This window comes from Phoenix dactylifera, chromosome 9 (genome assembly GCF_009389715.1).
Source record: "Phoenix dactylifera cultivar Barhee BC4 chromosome 9, palm_55x_up_171113_PBpolish2nd_filt_p, whole genome shotgun sequence".
Taxonomy (NCBI): domain Eukaryota; kingdom Viridiplantae; phylum Streptophyta; class Magnoliopsida; order Arecales; family Arecaceae; genus Phoenix; species Phoenix dactylifera.
Window position 1 is genome coordinate 4,690,991 of NC_052400.1, and position 27,446 is coordinate 4,718,436.

A 27,446-nucleotide genomic window follows, 5' to 3' on the forward strand; every position below is an offset into this window, starting at 1 on the left:
CCAAACAGCAAACAGCTTTTTATAACAGTTCTACTTCAGACGGCTCTACTTCCAACAGCTCTATTGCCCCAAACAGGGCCGGAGAGAGCAACGATGATAGCGCCGACCGCCCCCGCCGCCGCTCCTCCTCCTCCTCCTCCTCCCTCTTCCTTCGTGAGCCGGGCGGAGTCGGCACACCACCGACTCTACGAGTTCGCGAAGACCGCCCTCATCAAGATTTTCGTCTTCCCCTACGCAACCGTACGGCCCTCGCATCACTTCCTACTCTTATTGTCACGCCCAAATAGAGTTGGGCAACGGGCCGTGCCGGGCCGGCCCGGCCCAGGCCCCCCGGGCCAAAACTCTAAACGGGCCGTGCCTGGCACGGCCCGTGAGGCACGGAAGGCAAGCCCGGCCCGGCCCCCGGCCCCTCTATTGGTGGGCCGGGCCGGGCACGGCACGGCACGGGCCGTGCCAGGCACGGCCCGTAACGGGCGGTAACGGGCCGTGCCAGGCACGGCCCGCAACGTCTCTAAACGGGCCGTGCCTGGCACGGCCCGTAACGGCTCCAGACGAGCCGTGCCTGGCACGGCCCGTCTGGAGAGGGGGGAAGAAAATAGCCGTTTCCAACGGCTATTTTCGGGAAAAAGACGGTTTTGCCCCTCCCAACAGTCCTATAACGGCTGAATTGAGGGGTATTTTGGGAAAAAAAAATTTTTGGGCTTCTATAAATAGCCCATTCCTCCCTCATTCTCACCACACCAAACCTCTCATTCTCTCCTTCTCTACTGCTATTATTTCTCTCTTCTAAAGTGCTCTTCTAGCAATTTAATTTTTAGTTTGTTCAAGTGCTACACAAGAGGAGGTTCCTGTTGAGAAGAGAAGGTCGCTTCTGTTGAGAGCACAAGAGGAAGCTCGGAATCTCGGCGCTGCCTCTGCCCTCCGACCCTCTACTCAATTCCTCCTTGCGGTTAGTTTTTATTTTTTGAATTAATCATAGATATGTCATCTTTTGAGGAAAGTCAGTTTGGCATTCCTGTTTCTGAGGGGGAAGAAACTAATCCCCAACCCCCTGTTCCTAGTTCCTCTAGAACTGGTGAACCGAGTGAAGGTCAAACCTCTTCTCGTAAGAGGACTAGTACTGTATGGAATGAATTTGATAGAGTTTTGGTTGAGGGAGTCTGGAAAGCTAAATGTAAAAAATGTGCCAAACTTTATAGTTGTAGTAGTAGTGGGGGAACAGGGCATTTAAAAAGACATCAAGAGAGTCATAGGATGCATGATTCTCATGCTCAAACTCAAAGTAGCCTTAATATACAAGGGGGATTACTTGTAGGTAATTTTGCATATAATCATGAAAATCAAAGAAAAGCACTTGTAAAATGGATAGTTAAGGATGAATTACCTTTTAGTTTATGTGAATCTTTTAATTTTGAAGAATATGTTCAATTAAACCTACAACCTGCTTACAAAAGAACTAGTAGGCGTACATTTAGAAGAGTAGCTATGACCAATTTTTTAGCAATGAAACAAAATTTAATTGAAACACTTTCTACTTTAAATGTAAAAATTTCATTAACTTCTGATATTTGGTCAGCATCTGTAGGTAGTAATTCTTTTATTGCCATTACTGCTCATTATATTGATAATGATTGGCAATTAAATAAACGTATTCTTGCTTTTCGTGCTTTTGATTTTCCACATTCTGGGCAACAAATTTCAAATATAATTTATCAAACTGCATGTTCATATAATATTAATGATAAAATTATGTCTATTACTTTTGATAATGCATCTAATAATAATTCTGCTGTTGTATTATTAAGAGACTCATTGCATCCCATATTAGATGGAAATTTACTGCATATTAGATGTGCATGTCATATCTTAAATCTTTCTGTTCAAGCTGGCATGGGCATGATTCAAGATGTGATTTCAAAAATTAGAAATGCAGTTTCTTTTATTCATGCTTCTAGATCAAGACTTCAAGAATTTAAGGAATTATGCATAAATCATGGTAAACGTTTTAAAAAATTTAAACTTGATGTAATTACTCGTTGGAACTCCACATATAGCATGATACATGATGCATACCCATATAAAAATTTATTAAGTGCATATATTAATGATCGTGGATTAGGATTTACATTGACTGAAACTGATTGGAATAAAGGAAAAATTTTGGAAGATTTTTTGCTTAGTTTTTATAATGCTACCAATGTTCTTTCTGGTATTTATTACCCTACTTCATGTTCATTTTTACAACAAGCATATATAATTAGTCAAAAATTTGCAGAACATAGATATGATGATGTTTTAATGCCTATTATTCACCTAATGGAATCTAAATGGAATGAGTATTGGGACAGGATATGTCCTATGCATAACTTAGCTGCTGTATTTGATCCTAGAGTTAAATTAAATGGCGTGCTAATTTTACTTGATGCATACGCTGAAAATATGAATCAAGATGCTGAATCTGCTAAAGATGAGGTAAGACAACTTCTTTATGATATTTATGCTATATATGATGAAAAAATTCGTGGATCTAGAACACAAATACAAACCTCTATTCCTCCTTCTAGTAGTTCTCGTTCGTCATCTATTTTTTCATTCATTGCACAGAGAAGACACACACATGCTTCAAGTTCCTCTTCATCTTCTTCATCTTTAAGTAGTGAACTAGAATTTTATTTACGAAATGATCTTCAGTCTGCATATGATGAAAATCAAATAGAGAATCTAGATGTATTATCTTGGTGGAAGAGTGTTAGAAATCAATATCCTGTTATGTCTGCAATTGCACGCGATATTTTAGCTGTGCCGATGTCCACGGTAGCATCGGAATCCGCTTTTAGTGCAGGTCGGCGTGTTCTTGACGAAAAGAGAAGTAGGATGACGGGCGAAACGGTGGAGATGCTTCTCTGCTTCAAGGATTGGCTGGATGCTGAGGCAAGACTTCAAGATAAAGGTGGACATAATACAACATCCTCTGATGATGATGATGATACAAACACTACTGAAGACTGAAGACTGAAGACTGAAGACTGAAGAGTGAATACTGATTCACTGAATCACTGATGATTAGTAAGATTTCTTAATTTTTTATAATTGTACATTTTTATTGTATTCTGGAGGTCAGACCAAGGTCCAAACCTCGGCCCTTTCTTAGTTTCTTATTGTATTCTAGAATCTAGAGGTCAGACCAAGGTCCAAACCTCCCTTCATGTACCATTTTGATTGAAATTAATAAACTGGTAGGGGTCTATGCCAAACCCCCCACCATTAAGGTGGCTTTATATTCATAAATCAAGATTTCTTAGTGTTCATAATTTATTAATGTATTAAAAAAATTTTATCGGGCCGAGCCGGGCCCAGGCCCGGACCGTGCCAGGCCCGCGTGCCAGCCCGGCCCAGGCCCTTATGGGCCGTGCCGTGCTGGCACGCGGGCCGTGCCGTGCTTGGCCCGCGTGCCTAGACCGGGCCGTGCCGGCCCAGGCCCGAAGCGGGCCGTGCCTGGCACGGCCCGCTGGCCAGGATTCGCTAGCCCAGCACGGCCCTATCAAAGGGGCCGTGCCAGGCACGGCCCGTCACTGTAGCTGGCGGGCCGTGCCTGGCACGGCCCGCTTCGTGCCGTGCCGTGCCGGGCCGTGGGCGGCCCGGCCCAGTGCCCATCTCCCAAATCATCTCCCCCCTCTCTCAATGCCCCTTTTCCTTTATTCTCCTGTTATTCTCTTTCAAACTGTAAGTAGGTCTGCGATTTGTACTGTGGCGGGGGCGCAGACACCGACAAGTGGGACGAAGCCCAGATCGGGCACTACATAGGAATCGGTGCGCTCACCCCCTTCTCTCCCTTTGATTTCGATTTCAAATCTTTTCCTTAGTGGCTGAATCCTGAGGCGTTTGATTGTTTCGGGAATTTAACAACAGATGCCTCAACGTCCGGCATCAGCGAAGCTCGCGAGATATGGGAGAGCCAGAGGAAACCTTACACCGCTGAGTTCTGCGAATTGGATCCTTCTATTGTAAGTTTTCTGACCCCACCTTCCCTGCTTTCACTTGTCTCACAGGGTTGCTGCAAGACTTACGCCCGCTCTTATTCTTAATAATTAATGCTAAGAACTAAAATAGTAAGAAAAAATAAAGGAGTTTATTGACTAAATATAAGGTCCGTCAATGTCTTCGAGATTAAATTTCTCAAAAATCTTGGCTGGTTGGTGAGCAATCACTTCTGAATTGAAGGATATCAATGGAGAGTTCCTTTTGGTTGTGCATATTTTGTAATGGTAAAAGGTCACAGCGAATCAAGTAGTTGTATTACTCTCCATCAAGAATCTAGTACCAAACAACATAACAGCGCAAATTTTGTTTCTGGATATTTTGCTGCGAATAGTAATGTATTTGCATGTAACAGGAAAATTTAGACTCATATTTGCAAGATAAGGGTATCCCAGCAGATATTGTTTGCTGTTTGCAGCATTTGCATGTAAGTTGGTAGCCTTGATGATTTTCCCTTTAAGTTCTTATTCTTCATCATGCTAATTGATGGAGCACTCCTTTCCAGTTATGTTTTGAAAGCGAGGAAAGAGCAAGGAGCCTTCTACACAATGTATCATCTTTGCTTAAACCAGGGGGATATTTTTTTGGTATAACTCCTGACTCATCTACCATATGGTATGGATTTTTTTTTTTTATTTGTCATATCAAGTTTGCATGTTCTTTATTGTTGAATTATCATCAAACTAACAAGTATGGAAAAAGAATAGGGAAGTTAGGTATCAGTTATTTTATTTGTTGAGACCTTGAATAAGTGAAATGCCAAATTTTAAGTGATATTGCACTGATTAGCAGGGTGCTGAAGATGCACAGTGTTGCTCAAAACTGATACTTTCAGAGAAATATAGGTTAAAAAGAGAACAATGGTTTCTGAAAACCAGATTTGCTTTATGCATAAGGGTCAGAAATGGACTTATAATCTTGCCTAGTTTATAAGTCATCGGCTTTTGTAGATGAGTGGTTTTACACATATATATGGAACTGTGATATGGTGAAACAAGTAAATTCTGATGGTAATGGACTTACAGTTTACACCAATAGTTGGCACTATAGCCATATTATGCTTGTTATAAATAATATATCAGCAGTATTCAAGGAAAGATGCTAATGTGCTATGATAATGCTGTCTGCAAATCATATTGTATTAACTGATAGATTTTGGTAAATGTGGAATATGTAGATTAGGAAAAGGCATAATAAAATGCAATTATAGTCAAAGTAAATGTGGGTGGATATGAGGCTTCAAATTGATGATATATGTAGAATAGTTGGAGTGCTGTTAAAAAATCCATAATGAAACTATGATTAGATGGATGATGTGGAAAACTGATTTGTGATCATTGGATGCCTTTCAGACTTAGGTAAAAATTTTATATGATGATAGGAAGGCCAAAAATGTTGTAAGGTTCATAGTAATGAGCAATTCAGAAGGTCCAAGCATATAAAATCAAACTGTTATTGATCACATTATTGAGGTGGATTCATGGTAATTCATGATTTGCACTTCACAAAACAAGTGACTGAAGCAAAAGCTGAATGAACAGAAAGAACACTCACTAAAGAATGAATATAAAAAATAATACTTACACCAGTTCATCAAGATGAATGTCAGAAAACTGAAGACCCCATGGAAAAAAGAAAAAAAAAGAACCCAATGAATAATAAATTGAAAATAACGATCCAGAACACTCGGGCGACTTTATGATTTTAAATACTGGTGGGATAGCTGGGTGTCCTACCATTTCAAGTGTTTAGATGGGACAAATCAGGAAATCGATTGGGATGGAACAAGACATCCACCATCCCAAGTGTCAGGATGCAGAGCATCCCATTCCACGTAAAAACTAGGATGGCCCCATCCCTGAGGATTGAAACCTTTGGCAACTCAATGAACTCGGGGTTATTTGTTGTAGGTGTCTTCTATCTTTGAATAAAATGTTTGCTAAAGCTTTTAAGCTAGAATACAATCACCTGCTGAATTGGGAGATCGTAGCATGCCCTTCTTTGAGAATGTATATGCAAGAAGTAAAATATTTATATATAAAATGATATGCCCTAGAATAAGGTGATGGAATTCAAGAGCAAAATATATCATAACAATGGTGTAGGAGAGCCATCATAAATCAAGAGCTGCACCAAATATAAATGTGGTATTAGATGCTGTAGCTTATTAAGAGGGTTACTAGGGAGAATGGGCAGGTAAGCTGGCCACATGCGATTGAAGCTTGCCGATGAATCCAAAGATAGTCGATGAAAGGTCTTGCTTAACGATACAGCAAAAAGACATTTGTTAAAGCTAAGAAAGATGCAGAAAAGCTAGTAATGCTAAATATATAGCTTATCATGATCTAATATGATACGTTAGTCTGAAAACTAGAGGGAAAAAAATCTAAAAGTCAGTATGTGAGAGGAAAACTGAAAATGTAGGGCAAGTTAGATTTTTTAAAAGATTGAATGTAGAAGTGGGGTATTTAATTTTTAAAGTTCGTCTTCAATAGTACTAGTAAAAGTGTATATGAAAGTGCACATGTAGAAGAAGAAATATAATTAAAAATTGTAATTTTACACTTTAATTATGAAAATTTATCGAAACTATATTATTATATTATGTGAGGTATTCATGCTAATTATAGTTTTGAAAAGAAAAATGTTTTGAGATAGAATTATTATGCTATGAAAAGTTGAGCTACCTCATCATGGTACTTTCCAATTATTATATATTTGCAATATAATATAATTATATAAGTATCACTTTATAGTTCATGTTGGAATTGTGGTTTGGAGAGTTGTTACATCAAATAGTTGAAGCTAGTACCATCTTCATGGAATCAAATAGTTGATTTCTAGGTCAAAAAGTGATTGAAAGCTAGAAGTGGCAATAGATCATGTTGGATTTTGTCTAGCTGCGCCAGGTTGACCCATTTATGATGGAGTTCTTGAATGCAAAGCTATACCTTACCCATTTATTGTACATAAAACCATATTCACCCACCAACCTATTTAAGTTTTTACTAGTATATCATACATATAACTAAAAGATAAAGAAAAAACATGGTATGCAAAAATCACAAACAACAACATCAAATGTATAACTTTAAACATATCATCGCAATATCAATAAATTTAGGAACTTGCGATATGATAATCATAAACTATTTAAGGATGATACTAGTGAAAATACTTTTTTTTTTTAATGAACCAGACCAACTGGAAAAATTAGAGAATTGTCAACTATATTGTGTTTGCGAGTCGGTTCTAGACTGGTTTACTCCTAGTGACATATCGAGTTCAGGGGCTAAACCCTTTGATATAATAGACTATGTTTGACATTTTGTTAATTTAGAAAAGGGAGATAAGGTAGACTCTAATAAGATTTAAGATGGGTGGATAAAGTGGAGAAGTTAGTTGGGGTGTTATTGTAATTGATATACTGCCTCGGAGACAAGTAAAAATTGCATAAGGTGATAAACTGACTTGCATTGTTGGCCAATTCAGAATTTGGGGCAACAGATGAGCCTGCCTCTATGAGAATGTTGAGGTGAATGGTGTAGTAGCACTAATGGTCACCACTTTGGGAAGCATAATATGAAACTATGTATGAAGAACAAGTCAGACACTATAAGAGAAGTCTCCAGAATGGCAAATACGTCATTTTCATGTAAAAGACAAGGGAAACATATTGGTTTTGTCTGGAAGCAATTGGAAAAAGCATAGAGATCAATTACACGTGGTCCTCCATTTTTTCACGATAAGTTGCACGGTTGTCCACAGGTATTAAGTTAGTCCTACTTTTTGGAAGAGTTTTTCACCTTATCTTCTTTAGAAGAAACCAAATTAGAATTGTTTTGATGGATTTCATAGAAAATTTTGCATGCTGGTTAGCATACATTTATCGCGTTCTAGTTTGGCTAGGAATGTTAGCATGAATAACGAGTATATCAAAGCGTAGCATACTAGTGTAAATTAGTAAGATGGTATAGACTTGCAACAAAAAATTTAAGATGTTAAATAGGAGGATGTATTAAACGGTTTGCAAAGAGGAAAAGAAGACCTAAGTTAAGAATGATGAAAGTTGTGAAGAAGAACTTGAAAAATATTTATAGTCAGAATGATTTGCAATTTACAAAAAAGGATTCACAAAGCTTGCCTCTCAAAAGTTGGGATAAGTTTATTGGTAATGGTGTAAGCCCTTTAGGACAAGTACAATGATGGCATGTTATTTAAGAAAGGAAATTGTACCACGACTTGTTTCGGAAGTTCCCGCTGGATCTGGTGGGATTGTCCCAAAGAGAGCTAGAGAGGGAGCTGGAGCAGGAATGATGCCACTATATTCAGTTGGAACATCTCAAACAAGCCCTAAATGATATGGTGCATGTGACCTCAAAAAAAAGGAAAAAGAAAAAAAAAATCCTGACAGATTTTTGGTCCTTAATGTTTACATTGCTTAATTATAAGGTAACTGATGTTACTTTTTGTCCTTGATTGCAGAAAAGGGTAATGGCACAACCATCCTATGAATACAAAGTACCTAATTCTCGTAAAACCTAAAATTTGCCTATCCTTTTTGCTTTTCACTCAAGTTCGGTTGAGCCTTAACTAAACAATTATACCATTAATTCCCTCTTTATGCAGCTAGATGCAAATTGAATATTAAAAAATGTATCTCTTACCAAAAAAAAAATAAAAATAAAAAATGTATCTTGGAAGGTCAAATAACATTAATAGATTAAAATACATTCCAAAAAATTTGAAAAACCTAAGTGTTCTATATTTAATTATTTTGAATCAATATATTTTAAACATGGGATCTCATATTAGTTGTAGCTTAAGATATACTGGTAATAGATCATAAGATTTGCTTTCAAATGGATTTGTTGTGTTGAAGATGTTCTTTTTCTCCCTGCATTTCCTAGGCCTTTGAATTTAGCAAATCACCAAAATGCTTATCAAGAGATTAACAAATTGTTTAAGGAGAGGGCATTTGTCAAACGGATATTTGGAGGTAATGAGTGACAACAAAACTAAGAGATTAATCATCTATTTATATGATTCCCATGATTAAGGTTGATATTGTCTATTACCAGATTTTGGACATGAAATCCAAAGCCCTTCTCTTCTAGGACTTTTTTCTTATAGGTTTTTCATAGATGTCAGATCCATGCTAGATATAGAAGGCTTGGACCCAATAATATGATATAAAGTTCCCTCTTCTGTATAGATTGTCATATTATGCAGGATGCATTAGTGAAAAGTGGAAACCATGGCAATAAAGAGATCACTATCTCAAGGAAATGCACATCTTTTTGTGTGCATCATGAGACAATTTCTCAATAATCACTCTCAGTTCTGATTGCATCAGTTTTTTCCTGTAAGAAAACAACAGTTGATAAGGTAGATGAAGGCTCTGCTTTCTTGTTAGTCGTATCAAAAAAATGGTTTGCTATTACATTTTCTAACCAATTTTCTGAATATTAGCTTAAGTTTATCACGCTTTAGTTTTATTATTTTGGTAGGACATTGGTGTTTTTGTCCAATGTGATAAACATTTTACATCTCTTAAATCCTATGTTGATGAAACTAAACTCTAAAAAGTCTAATATGTATGAACTTGGACACTCTCCACCCCCCTGGCCTGATGCCTACTAGGTTGAACCCTATAGGTTGAGAATCAGTAAACATATTATTTTTGGTTGGTTGATTGGAGTTTTGAAAGCTTTGGCATACTTGGATGGATGCGATTCTACCTTCTCTGACAATCTTTAATGTATTCTATTATATTATTCTGTCTTAGCCTTTGTGATCTATGTTTCTTTGATATTTTAATCATATCAAGTTTCTAAGCCATGCCAACTTTTCAGGACAAAATATCAGAAGAATGTCGAAGCTTCGCATAGTAAGGGAAGTGGTCTGAAGCCAAATACAGTTCCAAATTGCATACGTTCAGAGAACTATGTCATTACATTTGAAGTTGAGGAAGAGAAGTACGAACATAATATATACATATATATGTGTGTGTTTCTTATATATATATAGATAGATATAAACATAATGTTTCATATAAACATTACATTTCACTGTCTATTTTCTTTTTTCTTTTTATTGAATACACATTGCTTGCATTCTGATCCATTACATGTAAATAAATTTTCAGGTTTCCTTTATTTGGGAAGAAATATCAGCTGAAATTTTCTAATGACATAACTTCCGAAACCCATTGCTTAGTCCACTTTCCAAGCCTGATCAGGTTAAATTTACTTCTTTTTTTTGTTTGAATTATGGTTATTGGAAACTAGTATAGGTCTTTGAGATGTAGGTTAAGGGATCTCATTGTGATAATACCTGAAATCAGGTTAGCTAGAGAAGCAGGCTTGGAATATGTGGAGATGCAAAATTTGACCGAGTTTTATGATGATAACAGGTGACACTATTTTATTTTCATCTTCTAATTGTTATTTGCATGTTTTGTTTTGACTTGCTTGAAGGCAGATATTGATATTGTGAATTTTGATCTTCAAGTCGTACCTACTGAGAAAATCAATAGTTCAGCAAATCATGGTGCTATTTCGATATGTTTTTATTTGAAATTTTGAATGTTTGTTGTATGTTCTCAGATTTGATGCAAATTGAATGCTGATAAAACTATTGGAATTTGGCCATGTTCTTGCTAGTAAGGTTGTAAGCCCACTAGGATTATTGAAACTTTTTGCAGCATATAATAGTTAAATAGAATGTTTTTCTTGCTACTATACAAAGAAAAAATGTAGGAGGGAGTGGTACAGTATGACATGGTATTGGATCCACTTGTACCGGTCACCGGCCAGTCCAACAGACATTGGTTAGTATGATTTTCATGATATTCCATATTTTTCTTGGATGAGTAGTGGGAGCCTTGGAAATTCAGGGTTCTCAATTAATCTTAACCTAGAGGCTAGCCTCTAAGAGAGGTTGGATAGTGCTATTTATGCTTGGCCACCCTAGTGGCAGTTTTCATTTTATTAGGCTGCATGGATCTTTATTTATTGCATAACAAGCTGTTTAGATGCTTAACTCATGCCATAAGACCTAAATATAATTTTATTTTTTGTGATTGGATAATATATAAGTAGTTAATTTTATGCTTGCATACTAGATGGACAATCATGATGACATGGTAGATCTTTGGTAAAAAAAGGGTGGCCTAGTCCACGGGGTTCTCGCTATTATGGGGTTTGGGGAGGGTTCGATGTACACAATCTTACTTTTATATGCAGAGAGGCTATTTCCATGTTTCAGGCATGTGATCTTTTGGTCACAATGGAGCATTCTTACTATTTATTGCACTTAGGCTCACCCTCTAAGTTGAATTTGCCATATGAGAAATAAAAGATTTTTTGACCTGAATATAACTCAATGTTATAATCTTAAAGGGTTTTGACATCAAAAGTGGGCAGTGAATTATCATATTGCATGGGTGCACTAACTATGCAAGTTGATTAAAATAATGATTCATGTGGGATGGTGGTATGAAATGAGATGTTGTGACATGTTGTGCTTGGAGTAGTAGTTTCTGTCATGTGAACATGTAAATTGATTGTCTGTAATATTGTTAACACTGGCTGATTTTTTGGCCAATATGTAATGGAAGTTGGAAATTGCCTTGTTATCCAAAGCCTAACTTTATGTATTTCCATCTATATCATGAAGATACATTGTATAAAGTATATTGGGAGCATGGATAATTGGGGATCATGATTGCACAATGTGGAAACATATTGCTGCATCACGATACTCAACGTGGATTGCAAAGGATCATGATGTCGAGACATAATGCTGCATCACCATACTCTACATGGATTGCGAAGGATTTATATTGCTATTATCAAAATTAAATGGTTGTATTGGTTGGTTTTGCCCACAGTTGATGCCATGTTTTCACACTTAACTAACTTATGCATGTGTGCTGATTTATAATTAAATAAATATTTTTATACCTCTTAGTGGTTAGATCATTGATGCTTGTTATCCTTCATGTGAGATTAAGTAGTAGATAGGGTCTAATAAACAAAGCTTGGCTAACATGCCATGTATTTTCCACGATGATGTGCTAGCATACAGAGGGTAACTGCATGCTTAAGCAGAGGCTAACCCCTTCTCTACCAGTAGGGTTATAATAATGCATGACTCAGGAGGCATATATCAAGTGGGAGTACATGCCTATGTGAATCTACACATGATATTTTGATTCCAAACCAGAAAGATGGCACATTCTTAGCCGATGGGTATAACAATGATGCAAAGATGTCCAATGTTGTATACCATAGGGCCAAGACAGGTAGTTGAGTCCCATTTAGGGAATATCACTGCTGATGGAGGAGTCCATGGTAGTGAAGTTGACCCAAGGAGGGACATGGTATTTATCCATTCCATCAATTTGGCCCCTGCATACATTGTAAGCATTGCAGTGTACTTTGGGATGAAAGTTTCAACATTTCCCTAAAGATCATGCACTTTAATGGAAAATGCTTAAATCTTGTCAAATAGTATTGCTAGATTAAAGCTCTATATTTAGTCGACTTTCTAATGACTAGATGTTTACATTTATTTCATTATGGCTTTATATTACATAAATGGATTTATTTTTATGCATGATCATACTCTTATAGGCAACCTTAAGTCAATAAACAATATTCTAGAAAATGTTCATTGGTAGGGCCAAACTTAGAAGTGGCATTTGAAAATTTTATGTGCATTTATAGATGAGATATTACATTAGGTTTTTTTATTTCTAAGGACAAAAACTTATTTGAGGAATCTAGAGTTGGAGAAAGGTCAAGAATAAGCCTTAATTCTATATTCTCTACAATATCTTAGGCTATCTCAAAAGGCTTTTTTAAGAAAAGAGTACACATTTGATATGCTATAGAAAGCCTATTATTATTTAGCCAAAAAAAAGCCTACTATTTTATACATGGGAAGCGATAGATTAAAGAATGTTTTTTCAACAAATGCTCCACTTTAGGAAGCGTTCCTAAAGCGACAAGTCTTAACCAAAAAGCACAAGAATCTAGGATTTCTCATCAAGTAAGGCTTCGTCAGTATGGCAGCCTAATTGCTAATGGGCAGATGTCACTTTGTATGACTTTTTATGTTAGTTGTGGTCAACCTTTTGACAAGCCCTCCTAACTCTTGGATTGTGAACCAAGCCCATGGTGCGTGTTTGCAGTTATTTGCAGGGGTTTGGAGAAGCATGTCCTTGGAGGATGACGAGGTGTGACTTTAGATGGGGTCTGAAGCAATGGTTCTGGTGTTGACTATGGGGAATGTTCAACTCATCTTAACTCAACCAAGCCATAATCCCAAACTAGTTGGGCTTGGCTAACCATGGGCAACATGGTTCTCTATATATCTAAACGAAATGCATTTGTTCTTAAAGGCACTCTTTAGTCTTTATTCACACTTTTTAGTCTTTATTCACCATATATACATAGGATTTTGATTTATTTAAGTGAATGTGTTAAACAAGGAGATATAATTTGGTATTTGGAAAAAAAACTAATCGTTAAGGTGGCATTTGTCATGGCTACCAACTTTTAGCTTTTAAAAAAACGAAATCTAATTATTTTTTTCCTTTTCGAATATTGGAAACTTGAAACTTGTTTGATAGTCGCTACAGCAACGGTGATGGCCCCGGGGGGGGGGGGGTGTTGGTAGGGTTGCTTCGGTGGCTGATTGGTGGCGACAGCATCGGTGGTAGTGGTAATGATAGTAGTGGTGATGGTAGTGGTGGTGTGGTGATGGTGGTGACAAGGGTAAAAGAGAACTAGTTTTCAGAGAAAGAAGTGAAAGCTAGCATTTTTAGCTTTGACTTTTCCCCAAAACTAGACAATGGCTTTTAAAAACTGGAAACATAAGCTCACCTATCAAACAACTTTTATGTCTTGATTTCCATGATTTTGAAAATAAAAACCAAAAATTGAAAATGGACAACCCATGGCATATGGGGCTGATGGTTTGTATTTTCCTTCTATTGTAGTTAATGATGACAAGAAAGATGTTTGCGACTAACTTGATTGTGATTCTAAAGTAGGACTACACATCTAATAATTCTACATTTTTGTGACATGCAAAATTAGGTCATATTAACATTGATAGGATTTAAAGGTTAGTTGGGAGCAAGAAATGCGGAACCAACCTGAACCGAGCAGTTCGGCTAGTAACAAATTGAACTGACACCGACATGGGATTGTTCGGCCGTGTGGGTTAGTTCTAAGCCTTCCCCTTCTTCCCTCCCCCTCTCTCTTGTGATCCCCATTGCCAGCTCTGGATGGCTCAAAGCTGCTTTGAACTCTTGCAAAGCCCTCGCTTTTCCTCTTTATCCTTCTCTTATTCCTCCTCTGGCCTTTGTCCCTTTGTGAAGCTATTGTCAAATGCCTTGGCCTCGGTCTCTCTCTCTCTCTCTTAGGTGAGTCTAGAGGCCTTGGCCTCTCTCTCACCCTCTCTCTCTCCCCCCCTCTCCCTCCCTTGGTTCCGATGTGTAGCAGTTCAATACAGCACATATCGATACCATACTGTACCAGTCACCGGCCGATACAACTCTCAGTACCAATTTAGCGGATCTTGGTTGGGAGTAGATCTTTGAGGTTTTTGGACATTTAGCACTAGGTTACCTGCAACTCATGCCTTCGATATCCCAAAAAAGGAGAGCTTGGTGATGAATTAATTGAACCGATTCTCATAGATTGATGTCCTCCATTGTATGTGGTTGTGAGAGGAGGATACAAGTTCATCATTACTCAAGCTTTGGATATCTACTGCTAAAAGTTTGAGTATTTTAAAAATTTCATAGTATACAGAGTATTGGCGAAAAGAGTCTAGGGGTACCTACTAGGGCTTTATGTTCAGATGGAAGAGGAGGATATTTCTCAAATGAATTTCTGGACTGTTTAAGAGATAATGGGATACCTCTTAATATACTAATCTTGGGTGCCTTTGGGCAAAATAAGATTGCTCTAAAGAGAAATGGAATCTTGAAGTATATGGTTAGGTCCATGATGAGTTATGCTAGACTTTAAACTAGCTAGGTTATGCAATATAGAGTGCATATTTTTTTTATTACATGTAATGGGAACAACACGGTTGTGCATTCGGAGATCTTACGTGATGGTGTGAGAAACAAATAGATGAACAAAGGTGTGGTACATATGTATATATAATCTTTTAAAATTCTGATACTAAATACCAAGGTCCACTTACCGGTTTGGTACCGTATCGGTCCAGTACGGGTAAGGCGTGCCGGTTTCGTATCGGCACATTTTGTTTTTGAGTTTTCAAAAATATTTAATTAGTAATCGCTCTTTTTGAACTTTTTCAATGATTTTTAGTCTCATTTGATTTTTTTTGATGTTTTCTTGATGTTTTTTGATATTTCTATGATCTCAGTTAACCCTAAATGATGCATCTTATTGTTTTAAAATGATACAAATCATAAAATGATTAGTGAGATGTTGCATTCTAAAATGAACAACATAAAATATCCTTTACAATCAATTACATACATTTAAAGCACAATATACGTACCGATATCTAAGATTGGATCGAGTGACGATGCTTCTTGTAGATATTCGGATCATCAACATAATTAGAAGGCACATTAGCCCACTTTTCTAACCAAGCGTCATAGTTTTGTACGCTCATCCCATAAGGAACACGCGCTGGGTTATAAGCACTCTCGGATCTTTTGCTGAAGCTCTGGCTCTGATAGGTGTCGTCTGGCTGATAATACGACTGTGGAGGGGTCCATTCAAATATGTCGGCAGCAAAATTCGATCCATAAGATCAAGATCCGCCGTACCGGTACCGGTCGGCGTACCGGTGGCCGGCCAGATCGGTACGTACCGGTCGGTACCGATACCGTACCGGCCGGTACCGTGAGCCAGACATTTTCATTTTTTTTTTAAATGTTGTCTCTGTTGGATCTTAAATTAAGTGAAGATTGATGTTTTTTTATTGCTTTTTTCATGATTTTTGATGTTTTTATATTTAAATTTAGGGTCGAAATTTGAAACATGTATGATGCATGATTGCATGTTATGTTTTCCTCCCGTTCCAAATAATAAAATGATATACATAAAATATCTTCAAATTAAGATACAATCATTTACATACATTTAAAGTACTCTAGGATATCTAAAATCGGGACGAGTGTCGATGGCTCTCGTAGATATCCGGATCATAAGTATAATCAGAAGGAGACAAATCAACCCAATCAGAAGGAACGCGCGCCAGGTTATAAGAACTGTCGGATCTCTTGCTCACGCTCTGGCTCTAAGAGGTGTCCTCTGATTGTGTAGGGGCCCATCCAAATATGGCGGAAGCAAAATCCAATGCACCATATCCATATTCGTCAGGCTGAGGCTGTGGATAATAGAATCCGTATCCGTATGTTGTCGGATCTGCAGTCGTATCCTATCTTCCTGAACGACCTCGAGGAGCTCGTCTTCTATATCCAATGATATCCTCACGAAATCTATCAGGTGGTTGATCGTGGTCCGTATCCTGTGTAGCACCCGTAAATTGGGACTCACCGGTGAATAAAGACCACCCTCCGGCTGTGTCTCATGAGTACCATACTGTCCTCCGCTCCCTCCATGGCTAGAAGATCCATCACCACCAGAACCTTCATCGCTGCTAGTCCAAGTCTCTTCCTCGACACTCTCCATTGGGACCCTTTATTTTTCTTTTCTGGCCCTCTCTGTCTGGCTCCCCTGTGCTTGCGGCTGATCAGCTCTGGGAGTGCGTGGAATATTGCGCTCAGCCCATTGCTCTGGATCGACTCTAGCTTTGGTGGCTATGAAGGTAGCTGGTCGTGGAGGCGATCCTGGCTCGTCAAGCTCGGGCTCCTGCTGCTGGCCTACAAGCCAGCCGAGTAGTGGATCATCGTCATCAGCGGTGAAGGTCCCGTAAATTGGATCTGTATACTTGAGCTCCACTTCCTCCTGGATGCACTTTAGCCTCAACCGCAAATTGTAATGCACATAAACAAGGTCGTTGAGGCGCTTTTGCGTCAAACGGTTTCTTTGTTTGCTGTGGATAAGGGCGAAGGTGGACCAATTGCGCTCACATCCACTAGAAAAGACTGTTTGGGAGAGGATCCGAATAGCTATCCGCTTTAGATTTCTTGCGGATCCGCCAAAATGCACCCACCATTCAGCTGCAAAAATATTTATGAAAATTACATATATGATAGTTCCATAATAGTAACTAAGTAACACCAGGTGAATGTTTTCCTGATGTGTCACGTACCTGGATTCATATTGTGTTTGCTGACGACAGCCGCTCGTTGGCCAAAACTGTAGCTGCCCTCTCTAAATAATTTGCTCTGTGAAAAATAAGCATAAGAAAACCATGTTAATAATTGAAGATGCCGATATACTTACACATGCTGGTAATTACTAAATCATAATTACCTCTTCAAGACATAGGGCCGCTTTTTCTGGATCATGCTCCATCTTGTAAATCACATTACGCAAAGCATCCAGAAGTGTTTCATCCATACCAATTCCATCTATGCTGTACTGAAACCGGGGGTTTAGGTAGTATGCTGCACATATACGAGACTATCTTAGCATAATTATATAATTACATCACTATAATTATCACTATAATTATATCTTAGCTTACCTGCTAGATGTAATTCTGTACCCATTTGCGCTCCCCACCGTTGCTCAATGATGTTGATGTACGACCGGCCATGTGCTGGATCTGCCTCCATAATCTGATCCTTTGCCTTGACCATCATGTGATACAAAAATTCCATTAGGGGTAGATCTCGCTATCTACGGCCCGCAGCACTTCATATAATGGTTTGATAGCCTTGACTATTGTAGTAGTCCGCTGCCAGAATGGCTGTCTCGTCACCAAGTCTTCTAGCTTGCTCCCTTCAGTGCCGGCATAAGAATATCTACTATCATACCACTCGGAATTGGCAAACATCTGACGTAGGGCTCCTCTCTTCTCGAGTATACTATCAAGTGCAATGAAGTTGGTAGCAAACCGTGTGACTCCTGGTCTCAGAATCTCTCCCCCTGCATACTTTCTCATCAGTGAAAGGACCCAGTTATGGTTATAAATATACCTGGTAATGCGTTGGGCTGTCTTCACCGTTTGTTGCACCCTACGGATCTTTCCAATGTCCATCAACATAAAATCAATACAATGTGCAGCACATGGGGTCCAAAAAATATGTGGTCGCCGCTCCGTCAAGACCTGCCTGGCAGCCTTATATTGCGGCCCATTATCAGTGACGACCTGCACGATATTCTCCTCTTCTACCAGATCAATCACATCCGCCATAAGTTTCAGCATGTACGAGGTGTTGTGCACATAAGCCGAAGCATCAACCGACTTGTGGAAGAAGGTCTTAGCATCACAGTATGTCAGAAAGTTGATGATGCTCCGCCTGGTCGGACCGGTCCAACCATCGCACATGATGGTTAGTCCATATATGGGCCACTTGCTCTTATAGGAGTCAAATCCAATTCTCCAGCTCCTCCCTATTGTTGTCAAGAAGCTCACCGTATATGTCCTTCGGGCCTGGAGGAGCTACACCGGGACCGGCAGCTTGTATGGCGGCAATGGCAGACCTTTAGTATGTATTGTCTGCCACATTCGCTGGGATGTGGCTGAAGTGAAACCAGGATCCAATAGCTCGCCATATAGTTTTCTTTTTATTCTTCATCCACATTGTGTCTACCCTCTGCTGCCTTGAATCTCTACTGGGGAGAGCATGCGGATCTACATTATGAATTGTCGCTCCTTATGGAATTCCTCTAGATGACTTCTTTCGGCTACCAAAACTACCCATCATAGATGCAATCCGGCCACGTTCTTTGCCGACGCCCTCCCTGACTGAAGTTGTCCTCAAGAACTCTGGATCTTGTCTAGTGCTCCCAGAACCGCCGTCCAACTCGTATGCAGAGGGCCCAAATCGAGCCCTATGCCTGGCCACCTCCTCCTGCTGCCACTGATCATCCAGGCTTGCATGCATGACCGCCTGAATATCTGTCTCCTCATCTAGATCCTCGATCTCCTCTGGCTCCCTAGAGTGATAGGAAGGTGGCTCTGCCGCTCGGCGATCGACCTCCGCCCTTTTCTTGGAAGCCATCTCCTTCGCTTTGACCTCAGCGAGATTCTGCCTCATCAGCACACGAATCTCGCTGGGACAATTTGGGCACGTAGCAACCTCACCGGAATTTTCGGCTAAGTGTTGCTTCAACCTGGTTACCCCTCCTTCCTTGTAAACTTTGTCGCAAAACTTGCATTGAAACTGGTGTCGTTGCCCCTCACTTCCAAGTCTTCGCCCATAAGACCAGCCAATATCACGTTTTGCAGGGTTCATTTTTCTTGATGGCTCCATTTCTATCATAAAAGGACAACTTATCAAAAAATTAAGCTAATAAGGTAAATTTTTGCATTATCTTATTATTTAAGTAATTTATAAACTATTTTTTTTAAGTTACTTATTAACAAAATTAATAAAATAACATAGGACCAAAAAAAAGCACCTTAAATAGTCTCCGCTGGATTTTTTGGGCAGGACCTCCTCCTCAATTTGTGGGCTGTCTCTCAAATCTTCCCATCTTTAATTACTCTTCAGAGTCTCACTCCTGGATTTTACTCTAGAGTCTGGACAGAGCCTCTCGTTCGGTTATAATAACTGAACGAGTGAGGAAGAAGTGGCCGAAAGGCCACTTCATTTTCGTACCATCAACTGATGGGAAAGGAAGTGGCCGAGAGGCCACTTCTTTTTTTAAAACAAAAATAACAAAAAGAACTGGCCGAGAGGCCACTTCTTTTTTGATTTGATGGAACAGAAGTGGCCCGTGGGCCACTTCTTCCTTAAAACCACGCGCGGCGCGTGGTTTTTGAAACCACGCGCCACGCGGTGGTTTCAAAAACCACAGCGCGAGGCGTTGTGGTTCCGAAAAAGAAAAACCGTACCGGCTGGTTCGCATATGAAAACCAGAAAATACCGGTTTTCATCTGTTTCCGGTACCAGTCAAGGACCGGACCGGTACGTACCGGCCCGTACCGGCCGGTACGCGCCGGTACGGCATTCCTTGCATAAGATGCTCCGTGCTACGTAGGATAGTAGCCATCAGAAGATACCTCAGACGCACCATATTCATATCCATATCCGTATGAATCATAGGTTGTCTGTGGCTACGGGTAATAGGATCTAGTATATGACTCGGATTCTGATATATCTATGGATTCTACTCCACATGCGAGGTTATCTGCAGCTACATCTTGTCCTCCTAAATGACCTTGAGTAGCCCGTCTTTTATATGCAATCGTATTCTCACGGGCTCTACCAAATTTTATACCATGGTCTCTATTTTTTGTAGCATGTGTAAAATGAAACTCGCCAGTAAATCGAAGACTATCCTGCAGTTGTCTCATAAACGGCGATCTCCTGTCCTCCACTTTTTCTTTGGCTAGCAGACCATGACCATTAGAACTGCTGCTGCTGGTCTCTGAATCTAAGTAAACCAACTCCTCCATACTCTCTATTGGGGTTTCAGGTGCCTTTTGTTTTCTCTTTTTGGTGTATCGGGCAGCTACTTTCTCATCCTTCATGCCCCTCTGCCTGGCTATGCTGGAAGGATGTATGTCACCCTCCTAACCGAGTCGATCGGATAGCGCAGTAGCCTCGTTTGAGCATCTCTCGATCATACCTCTAAGAGGATGTCTCGAATAAGGAATCATTGGTAACCGTCTCCCCTGTGGCTGTGGCTGATCAGCTGGAAGGATGCATGGAATATTGCTCTCAGCCTATTGCTAGCCTTGCTGGCTACCCGGTCATGGAGGTGACCCTCGCTCATCAAGCTCCAGCTTCTACTATTAGCCCACAAGCCATCCGACTATAGGATCATCCTCATCATCTATGAAAGTATTATGGATCGGATCTGTGTATTTGAGCTCCACTTCTTCCAAAATGCACTTCAGCCTTAACCTCAGATTGTAGTAAACATATACAAGGTTGTTGAGGTACTTCTGTGTCAAATAGCTCCTTTGCTTGCTATGGATGAGGGCGAAGGTGGACCAGTTGCACTCACAGCCACTCCAGGAGACCGTCTGGAAGAGGATTCGAATAGTTAAGCAGGAAGCTCTCTAAGGAACAAAATCGCCAGTCCCCTAGACTAGAAAGAAGGGAGACCCGGTCTCTGCAAGTCGTAAAGGTCAAGTTGGTGGCCAACCGAAGTCGTAAAACGAATGGTACAGAGGTAGCAAAATTCCTGGGGAAGAAATAGATATGCCGTACGCCCTATGAAGGATGGACCGAAAAGGCGGGCGACATAGAATGAGCGGGCACTAACAAAGCCAAGCCTTTTCCGCGAGATTGCCCGCTTAAGATTTTTCGCGGACAACCCAAATTAAATCTACCATTCAGCTGCAAAAATATTAAAAAAAATTACATATAAAATAGTAATACATTAGTAACCATCTAAATGTCCTAATGTATAATATATTTAGTTTCATACTTTTCTGACGATAGTTGCCGAGACTCCAAAGCTGTCGCTGTCATTTTTAAATATTTTGATCTGTGAGAAAGAATCGTGTTGTACTATATTAATAATAGAAGATACCGATTAGCCTACACATGTTATCTAAGTTAACTTATCTTTTTGAGACATAGCTGCAACTTCTAGATTTGGCTCCATCTTGTAAATCACATTACGCAGAGTGGCTAGAAATTCATTATCCATATTGATTCTAGGTACGCTATACTGGAACCGAGGGTTTGGATAGTATACTGCACATAGAGTTCATTATTGTCTTATTAAAAATGTACAAGTATAGCAGTCTATTTTTCAATATTGTTGCTTACCTACTAGTGCAAGTCCCTACCCATTTGGTAGTCCCACCGCTGCTTAACCGCCACTTAATGATGTCGATGTACTTATGGACATGCGTCGGATCTGCTTCCATGATCTGAATCTTTGCTCTCTCTATCATGTGATATAGGAAACCCATCTGGGGGTACCCTCACTATTCACGGTTCGAAGCACTTCGTACAATGGTCTGATAGCCTTTACTATCACAGTGGCTCATTGCCAGAATGTTTGCATGGTCACCAAGTCCTTGACGCTGCTCCCTTCAGTGTCGGCCCTCGCATATCTGCTTTTCTGCTACCGGGGCTGACAAATATCTGACTAGGGCTGCTTTCTTCTCAAGAAGGCTATCAACTGCAACGTAGTGGGTAGCAAACCGTATGACTCCTGGTCTCAAGATCTTTTCCCTTGATACCTCCTCATTTGTGAAAGGGCCAACGTATGGTTATAAATATACCTGCTGATGGTTTGGGCTGTCTCCACTGTCTGCTGCACTCTACGAATCTTCGCAATGTCCATCAACATGAGGTCGATACAATGTGTAGCACATAGGGTCCAGAAAATATGTGGCTGCTGCTCCAAGATTTTTTTGACAGCCTTATATTGTGGCCCATTATCACTGATGGCCTGTACGACATTCTCCTCTCCTGCCTGATCAATCACCTCCATCAGTTTGAGAATGTACGCGGTGTCGTATACCTGATCAAAAGACGCATCAATCGACTTATGGAAGAAAGTTTTTGCATCACAATATGTCAGAAAGTTGATGATGCTCCGCCTGGTGGGACCAGTCCAACCATCACACGTCACCGTCAATCCATATATGGGCCAGTTGCTTTTGTGGAAGGCAATCCATTTCTCTAATTCCTCTTTATTACTGTCAAGAAGTTCACCGTACATGTCCTTCAGGCCTGGAGGATCTATACTAGGATTGGCAGCTTGTATGGCAGAAATGACAGATCTGTAGTACGAATTGTTTGCCACATTTGCTGCGATGTAGCTGAAATATAACCAAGATCCAATAGCTCGCCACATACCCTTCTTCTTATTCTTCTTCAGCATTTAGTCAACCTTTTGCTACTTTGAATATCTAATGGAAAAGCTATGTGGATCTAAATCATGAACTGCTGCTCCTGGTGAAATCTTTCTGGATGACTTCTTTTTGCTACCAAAAGACTCCAGCATAGATGCAATCCGGCCACCGCCTCTACTAACGACCTCCAAACTAAGGAGGTTCTCTTGAACTTTAGATCTATCTTGTTGCTTACAGAACCAGAGCCCGACTCGTAGTATGAAGGTCCAAATCGAGCCCTATGCTTGGCAACCTCATCCTACTGTCACTGATCATACAGGCTCGTCTGCAAAGCAGTCTGCATTTGTGCCTCCTCGTCATTTGAAGCGGATGCCTCCTTTGACTCCTTAAAGTGGGCTTTGCCACTTGGCGGTCCGCCTCCGCCTTCTACTTGGCAACCCACTCCTTCGCTGCTCTAAAATCAGCGAAATGCTTCATTAGCTGCCGAACCTCTTATGAACATTTTCGACACATAGATACGTCGGGGTAACTAACAGCTAAGTGCTGCTTCAACCTGGTTCTCTCCTCTCTTGAACTCTTTGTTGCACTAGTTGCATTTTCAATAGTGCCGACCCAAGAGTATTTGCCTATGATTCTAACCAATGTTACGATCTAGCTCCTTTTTTCTTGATAGCTTCATTTTTGTAGATTTATCAAGTACGTCAGTTTAGCAATTATTTAAAAATAGCAAAATTTTATTACGATGAAGATAATTTTTTTTACCTCAGAAAATACATCTGATTTATCTAATATATCATACTAATTTTTCATATTTATTTATTTATTTATATATTTTTAATAATATCTAAATTTAAAAATATGTTTAAATTTTATAAAGTTAGAAAAATATGATTTCTAGCTCGAAAATTACTTCTGAATTTTGTAATACATACTACTAATTTTTCATATTTTTTAAATTATTTTCAAATTTAAATATAATTTTTAGATATTAATATTTTAAAAAATTAATTTCACATCAAATTCATATAGAACCCATATAGACTCTGCTTGGTAAATGGGCCGATTATTCGGGAGATTCCGTCATTGTTATGGGTCCTCTTTCATTGCATCAATGTGGATTACCTTGAAAAATAGCAATAGAGCTTTTCCAAACAAAGGCTACTTATTTTTCAATTTTTTTTTGAAATTTAGGCCTAGGCCACTGTGCACATGATCGCATCGAAACCTGAATGAATGGACACCAAGTTTTTATGGAGAGTAGGTTCCATGTCCCTAAATACATTTTTGATTTTAGAGTTTTTTTATTTTTATTTATTTTTAAAAATTTATTTTTAATCCAAAAATATATTTCTAATTTTTAAAATTACATATAATCCGAAATTAAAAAATTTTTATGTCATCGTGTAGATCGTCCATAGATCTACAACATATAACAGAATCAAGGCCAATCGGAAATTTTGGCATGATCTTTTCTTGTTTTGTAATTTTCAAGATATGACTATTAGCAAGAGGGCACATTCTAATTGATGAAGTATATGGAAAAATCTTTTTGCTTGTGGTCATGATGAAATCCATTAGAATGCTATTGGATGCAATAGCTTACTATAATTATGAAATTTGGTAGATGAATGTCAATACTGTTTCAAAATTAAATGCTAGATTAAGAGATCTATCTGGCTTAGTGAGCAGGCCTCAAGTAGCTGTTTCAAAATTCTCTCTCTACAGCAAGAGCACATGGTTTTCAAGCTGAACACATCCATATATGTTCTCAAGCAGGCCTCAAGTAGCTGGAACAAGAGATTTGATCACACCATCAAAGAATATGGGTCCAAACTTTGCATTCCTTGTGTTGTATGTAGGAAGTAGCACTATATTAATAATCAAATTGTGACTCTCCATGCAACATCTAGGAGAGGCTTCTTACATTTAGGCATTAAGTTGTTGCAAGATAGGCATTCCAAGCTGAGTGAAACCAGCCAAGTCATTTACATAGATAAAATAGTAGTCAGGTTTTATATGGATCCAGCAAAATCCACCATGTGACCCTTCAAACATTAGATCTACCTTTCATAACATATGCAACCCAAGATTTAGGAAGATATCCAACTAATTGCAAAAGACTTTTCCTAATTTCTAAGTTTTCTAATGCTTTTTTTGGACCTTTGATACAGCTTGGTATGTAATGCTAGCAGTTTTCTGGCATGCCCACCAGCAACAATATTTGAAACCTTTTTAGCAATTTCTTGAAGGATGATGCAAATGCTAGTTTTATTTAAATGAAATAGGTAAAAAGTGGAGATGATGTAAAAGGCAACAAAATTCTTTCTTTTAAAATGAGACAAAAAGGGAAAAAAGAAGAAACAGCTGTCTTGATTAGAATGAGAGAAAAGTGCCAATGAACATTAAAAAAAACTACCACCACAAAAAATGTCAGCTAGAGTGCTGTGAAATTATAGTGATGCAGTCCACAATCGTCCCTCCAAGTTGTGATGCTCTGCCATTAGAAGGGAACTTGTAAAAGGAATTTCTATTCCTTGTTGATTTTTCCACTATCCACTTAAGTTATCAGCCTAATCTTCTAATCTTCTTAACATAAGGTGGGTGGTAACCATTCAACCAGTCAATTCGTTTCACCTTTGCCATTGTAATAAGCAAAAGGACTATCTGAAGGTACAAACTACAAATGACCCTTGAGCAAACATAATGTAATTAAAGTTATGCTGTTTCCTCTGTGAGCCTGCATAGCAAATGCTTTATAGGCACATACACTATTATGCTGTAAGCAATTATATAGACTAGCAGTAGACTTGCAGACCCATAGGATTAATATTGTGTGCTACTTTTGTATTCTTAATTCCTAGATAGGCCATTTAGGACCTTAGAGAGGACATTCCGATGGGCTCCCACCTCTATACCTTTACATCATCCAAATTTGTGTTGTAATTTACCCCATCTTGCTTAGAAGTTGCCTGTTGGGGTAAATATACTATAGTAGTGAGTCACTACTACCATAAAGCAAATAACATGGAAGAACTAGTGGACCTCTTTGCTTCGACTGGATAATAGGTATTAAAGTCACTCATGGCATACAATGGACACTCCAAAATAACTTTGTGATCAACTGGTATATGAATCGACGTTGATCCTGCTTGAAATGGATGCTTTCAGTTAGAATGACTTGTAATGCTCTTTCGAGCAATGCAAGAAATTCTTCATCGTTGTTGTTCTTTTTGTTCTCACCTTGGTCCACATTGGGGCTTATACTTATGGGATGGGACTTGTTTACTGCTTTGAAATAAATATATTCAGGCAGAAATAACTTGCATTATATGGTAGTATTTACATATGGACACTGTTTGGATCTGTGACTAAAAAGTTTTGTTTCAGATATGCTATGGAAACCAACTAGCAAATATTATGCAAATTTAAAAATGTGATGCGTTCAAGTCTGACTCTTAACCAACCCATATTGGTTTTTAGATATGCAGAGAATCAGCTGAATATAGCTAGTTGTTTAAAACTCATGAAGGCAAATTCTACGATACATATGGTTGGAACTTATTTGAAAGGAAAACAACCCTTCATTTAGTTTCAAAACCTTTGAAGGTGTTCTTTTATTTTAACCAGTTTTTTTATGCTTCTTCTAGGGATTTTTATTTTGTTTTCCAGCTAGCAAACCTGAAGATGCATGTAATTTGCTCTCAGAGCACAATTTGCAGGAATGCTTTTCAGTTATGGTGTAAATTTTGTAGATCCTCGAGGAAAGCTTCTTGCTCGTTCCTATGACATGTTAGGTGAAGTTGCACGCTTTCCCTTATTATACATGAGGATTCCTTCTCCTCTGGCAAGTCTTGACTGTAGTTTCAATATTTCTGCAGGTTTATATTCTACGTTTGTATTTCAGAAGCCTGACCCTGATGTTGTCCCTCCCATTATGACTCCCATGTTGCAGGATGGAAATCATGCCCATGAAGAAGTAAGTTCTCTTACTTTGAGAATCATGTTTCAAGCTTTTCAACTATGATCATTTTCATGCTTATGATTCCCCTCCAATTGTTTTTTACCTTGTCAGCGGCATGAATGGATAGGGAGTAGCTGGAGGCAGCAGATACCGGCAGATGAAGAGAAACCCGGGCATGCAGACACGTCTCTTGGTCCTAGCGGTATCCTCGTGGAGCATGAGAAAGGTATCTTGGGCCCTGGCCCCGCTGATTTAAGGTTTCAAGACCCGTTCTAGGCTGGTAGGACTGATTTCGCAATGGCATAAATATGTGATCTGGTTTGGTTACTACCTGACAGTCCAAATGTGCCAATAGGTTTGCATTACATGACATTTCCATATGAAGAATCTTGAATACATGGTTCGCTGTTGGTTTATTTTACTTCATTAGCCTGAGGACTGTCAGGACATTACTAAATAGCCGCAATATGTTAATGCTAGGTTTTAAGTGCAAGAACCCTTAATTTCAGTAAGAGTATAACAATTTATGCTTTTGATCTGAAAA

General features: G+C 39.1%; 1 protein-coding gene across 3 annotated transcripts; it reads left to right on the plus strand.

Moving 5' to 3' along the window:
• Nucleotides 1–79: 79 nt before the first annotated feature.
• LOC103699075 (mRNA cap guanine-N7 methyltransferase 2) lies at nt 80–27,446 on the plus strand. Of its 3 annotated transcripts, none has more exons than XR_005513247.1 (11): nt 80–240; nt 3,732–3,810; nt 3,910–4,004; nt 4,394–4,465; nt 4,544–4,653; nt 9,894–10,016; nt 10,187–10,279; nt 10,385–10,453; nt 26,589–26,735; nt 26,820–26,917; nt 27,014–27,446. XR_005513247.1 is itself a non-coding variant. In XM_039129870.1 (11 exons), exons 1-11 carry the CDS (start codon nt 94–96, stop codon nt 27,176–27,178), a joined length of 1,140 nt encoding a protein of 379 aa, XP_038985798.1. In that variant the 5' UTR covers nt 80–93; the 3' UTR covers nt 27,179–27,446. The 3 variants fall into 3 exon arrangements, 1 of the variants encoding a protein (XP_038985798.1); XR_005513249.1 differs by lacking the exon at nt 27,014–27,446 and adding an exon at nt 26,422–26,547 and having other exon boundaries at nt 26,647–26,735; XM_039129870.1 differs by having other exon boundaries at nt 26,647–26,735.

Bases quoted from the DNA above. Each gene is read 5' to 3' on its own strand.
- LOC103699075 (XM_039129870.1), top strand. From the start codon at position 94: ATGATAGCGCCGACCGCCCCCGCCGCCGCTCCTCCTCCTCCTCCTCCT. The intron at 4,005-4,393 runs GTAAGTTTTCTG...TGCATGTAACAG, and splicing joins GCGAATTGGATCCTTCTATT to GAAAATTTAGACTCATATTT. The intron at 4,654-9,893 runs GTATGGATTTTT...CCAACTTTTCAG, and splicing joins CCTGACTCATCTACCATATG to GACAAAATATCAGAAGAATG.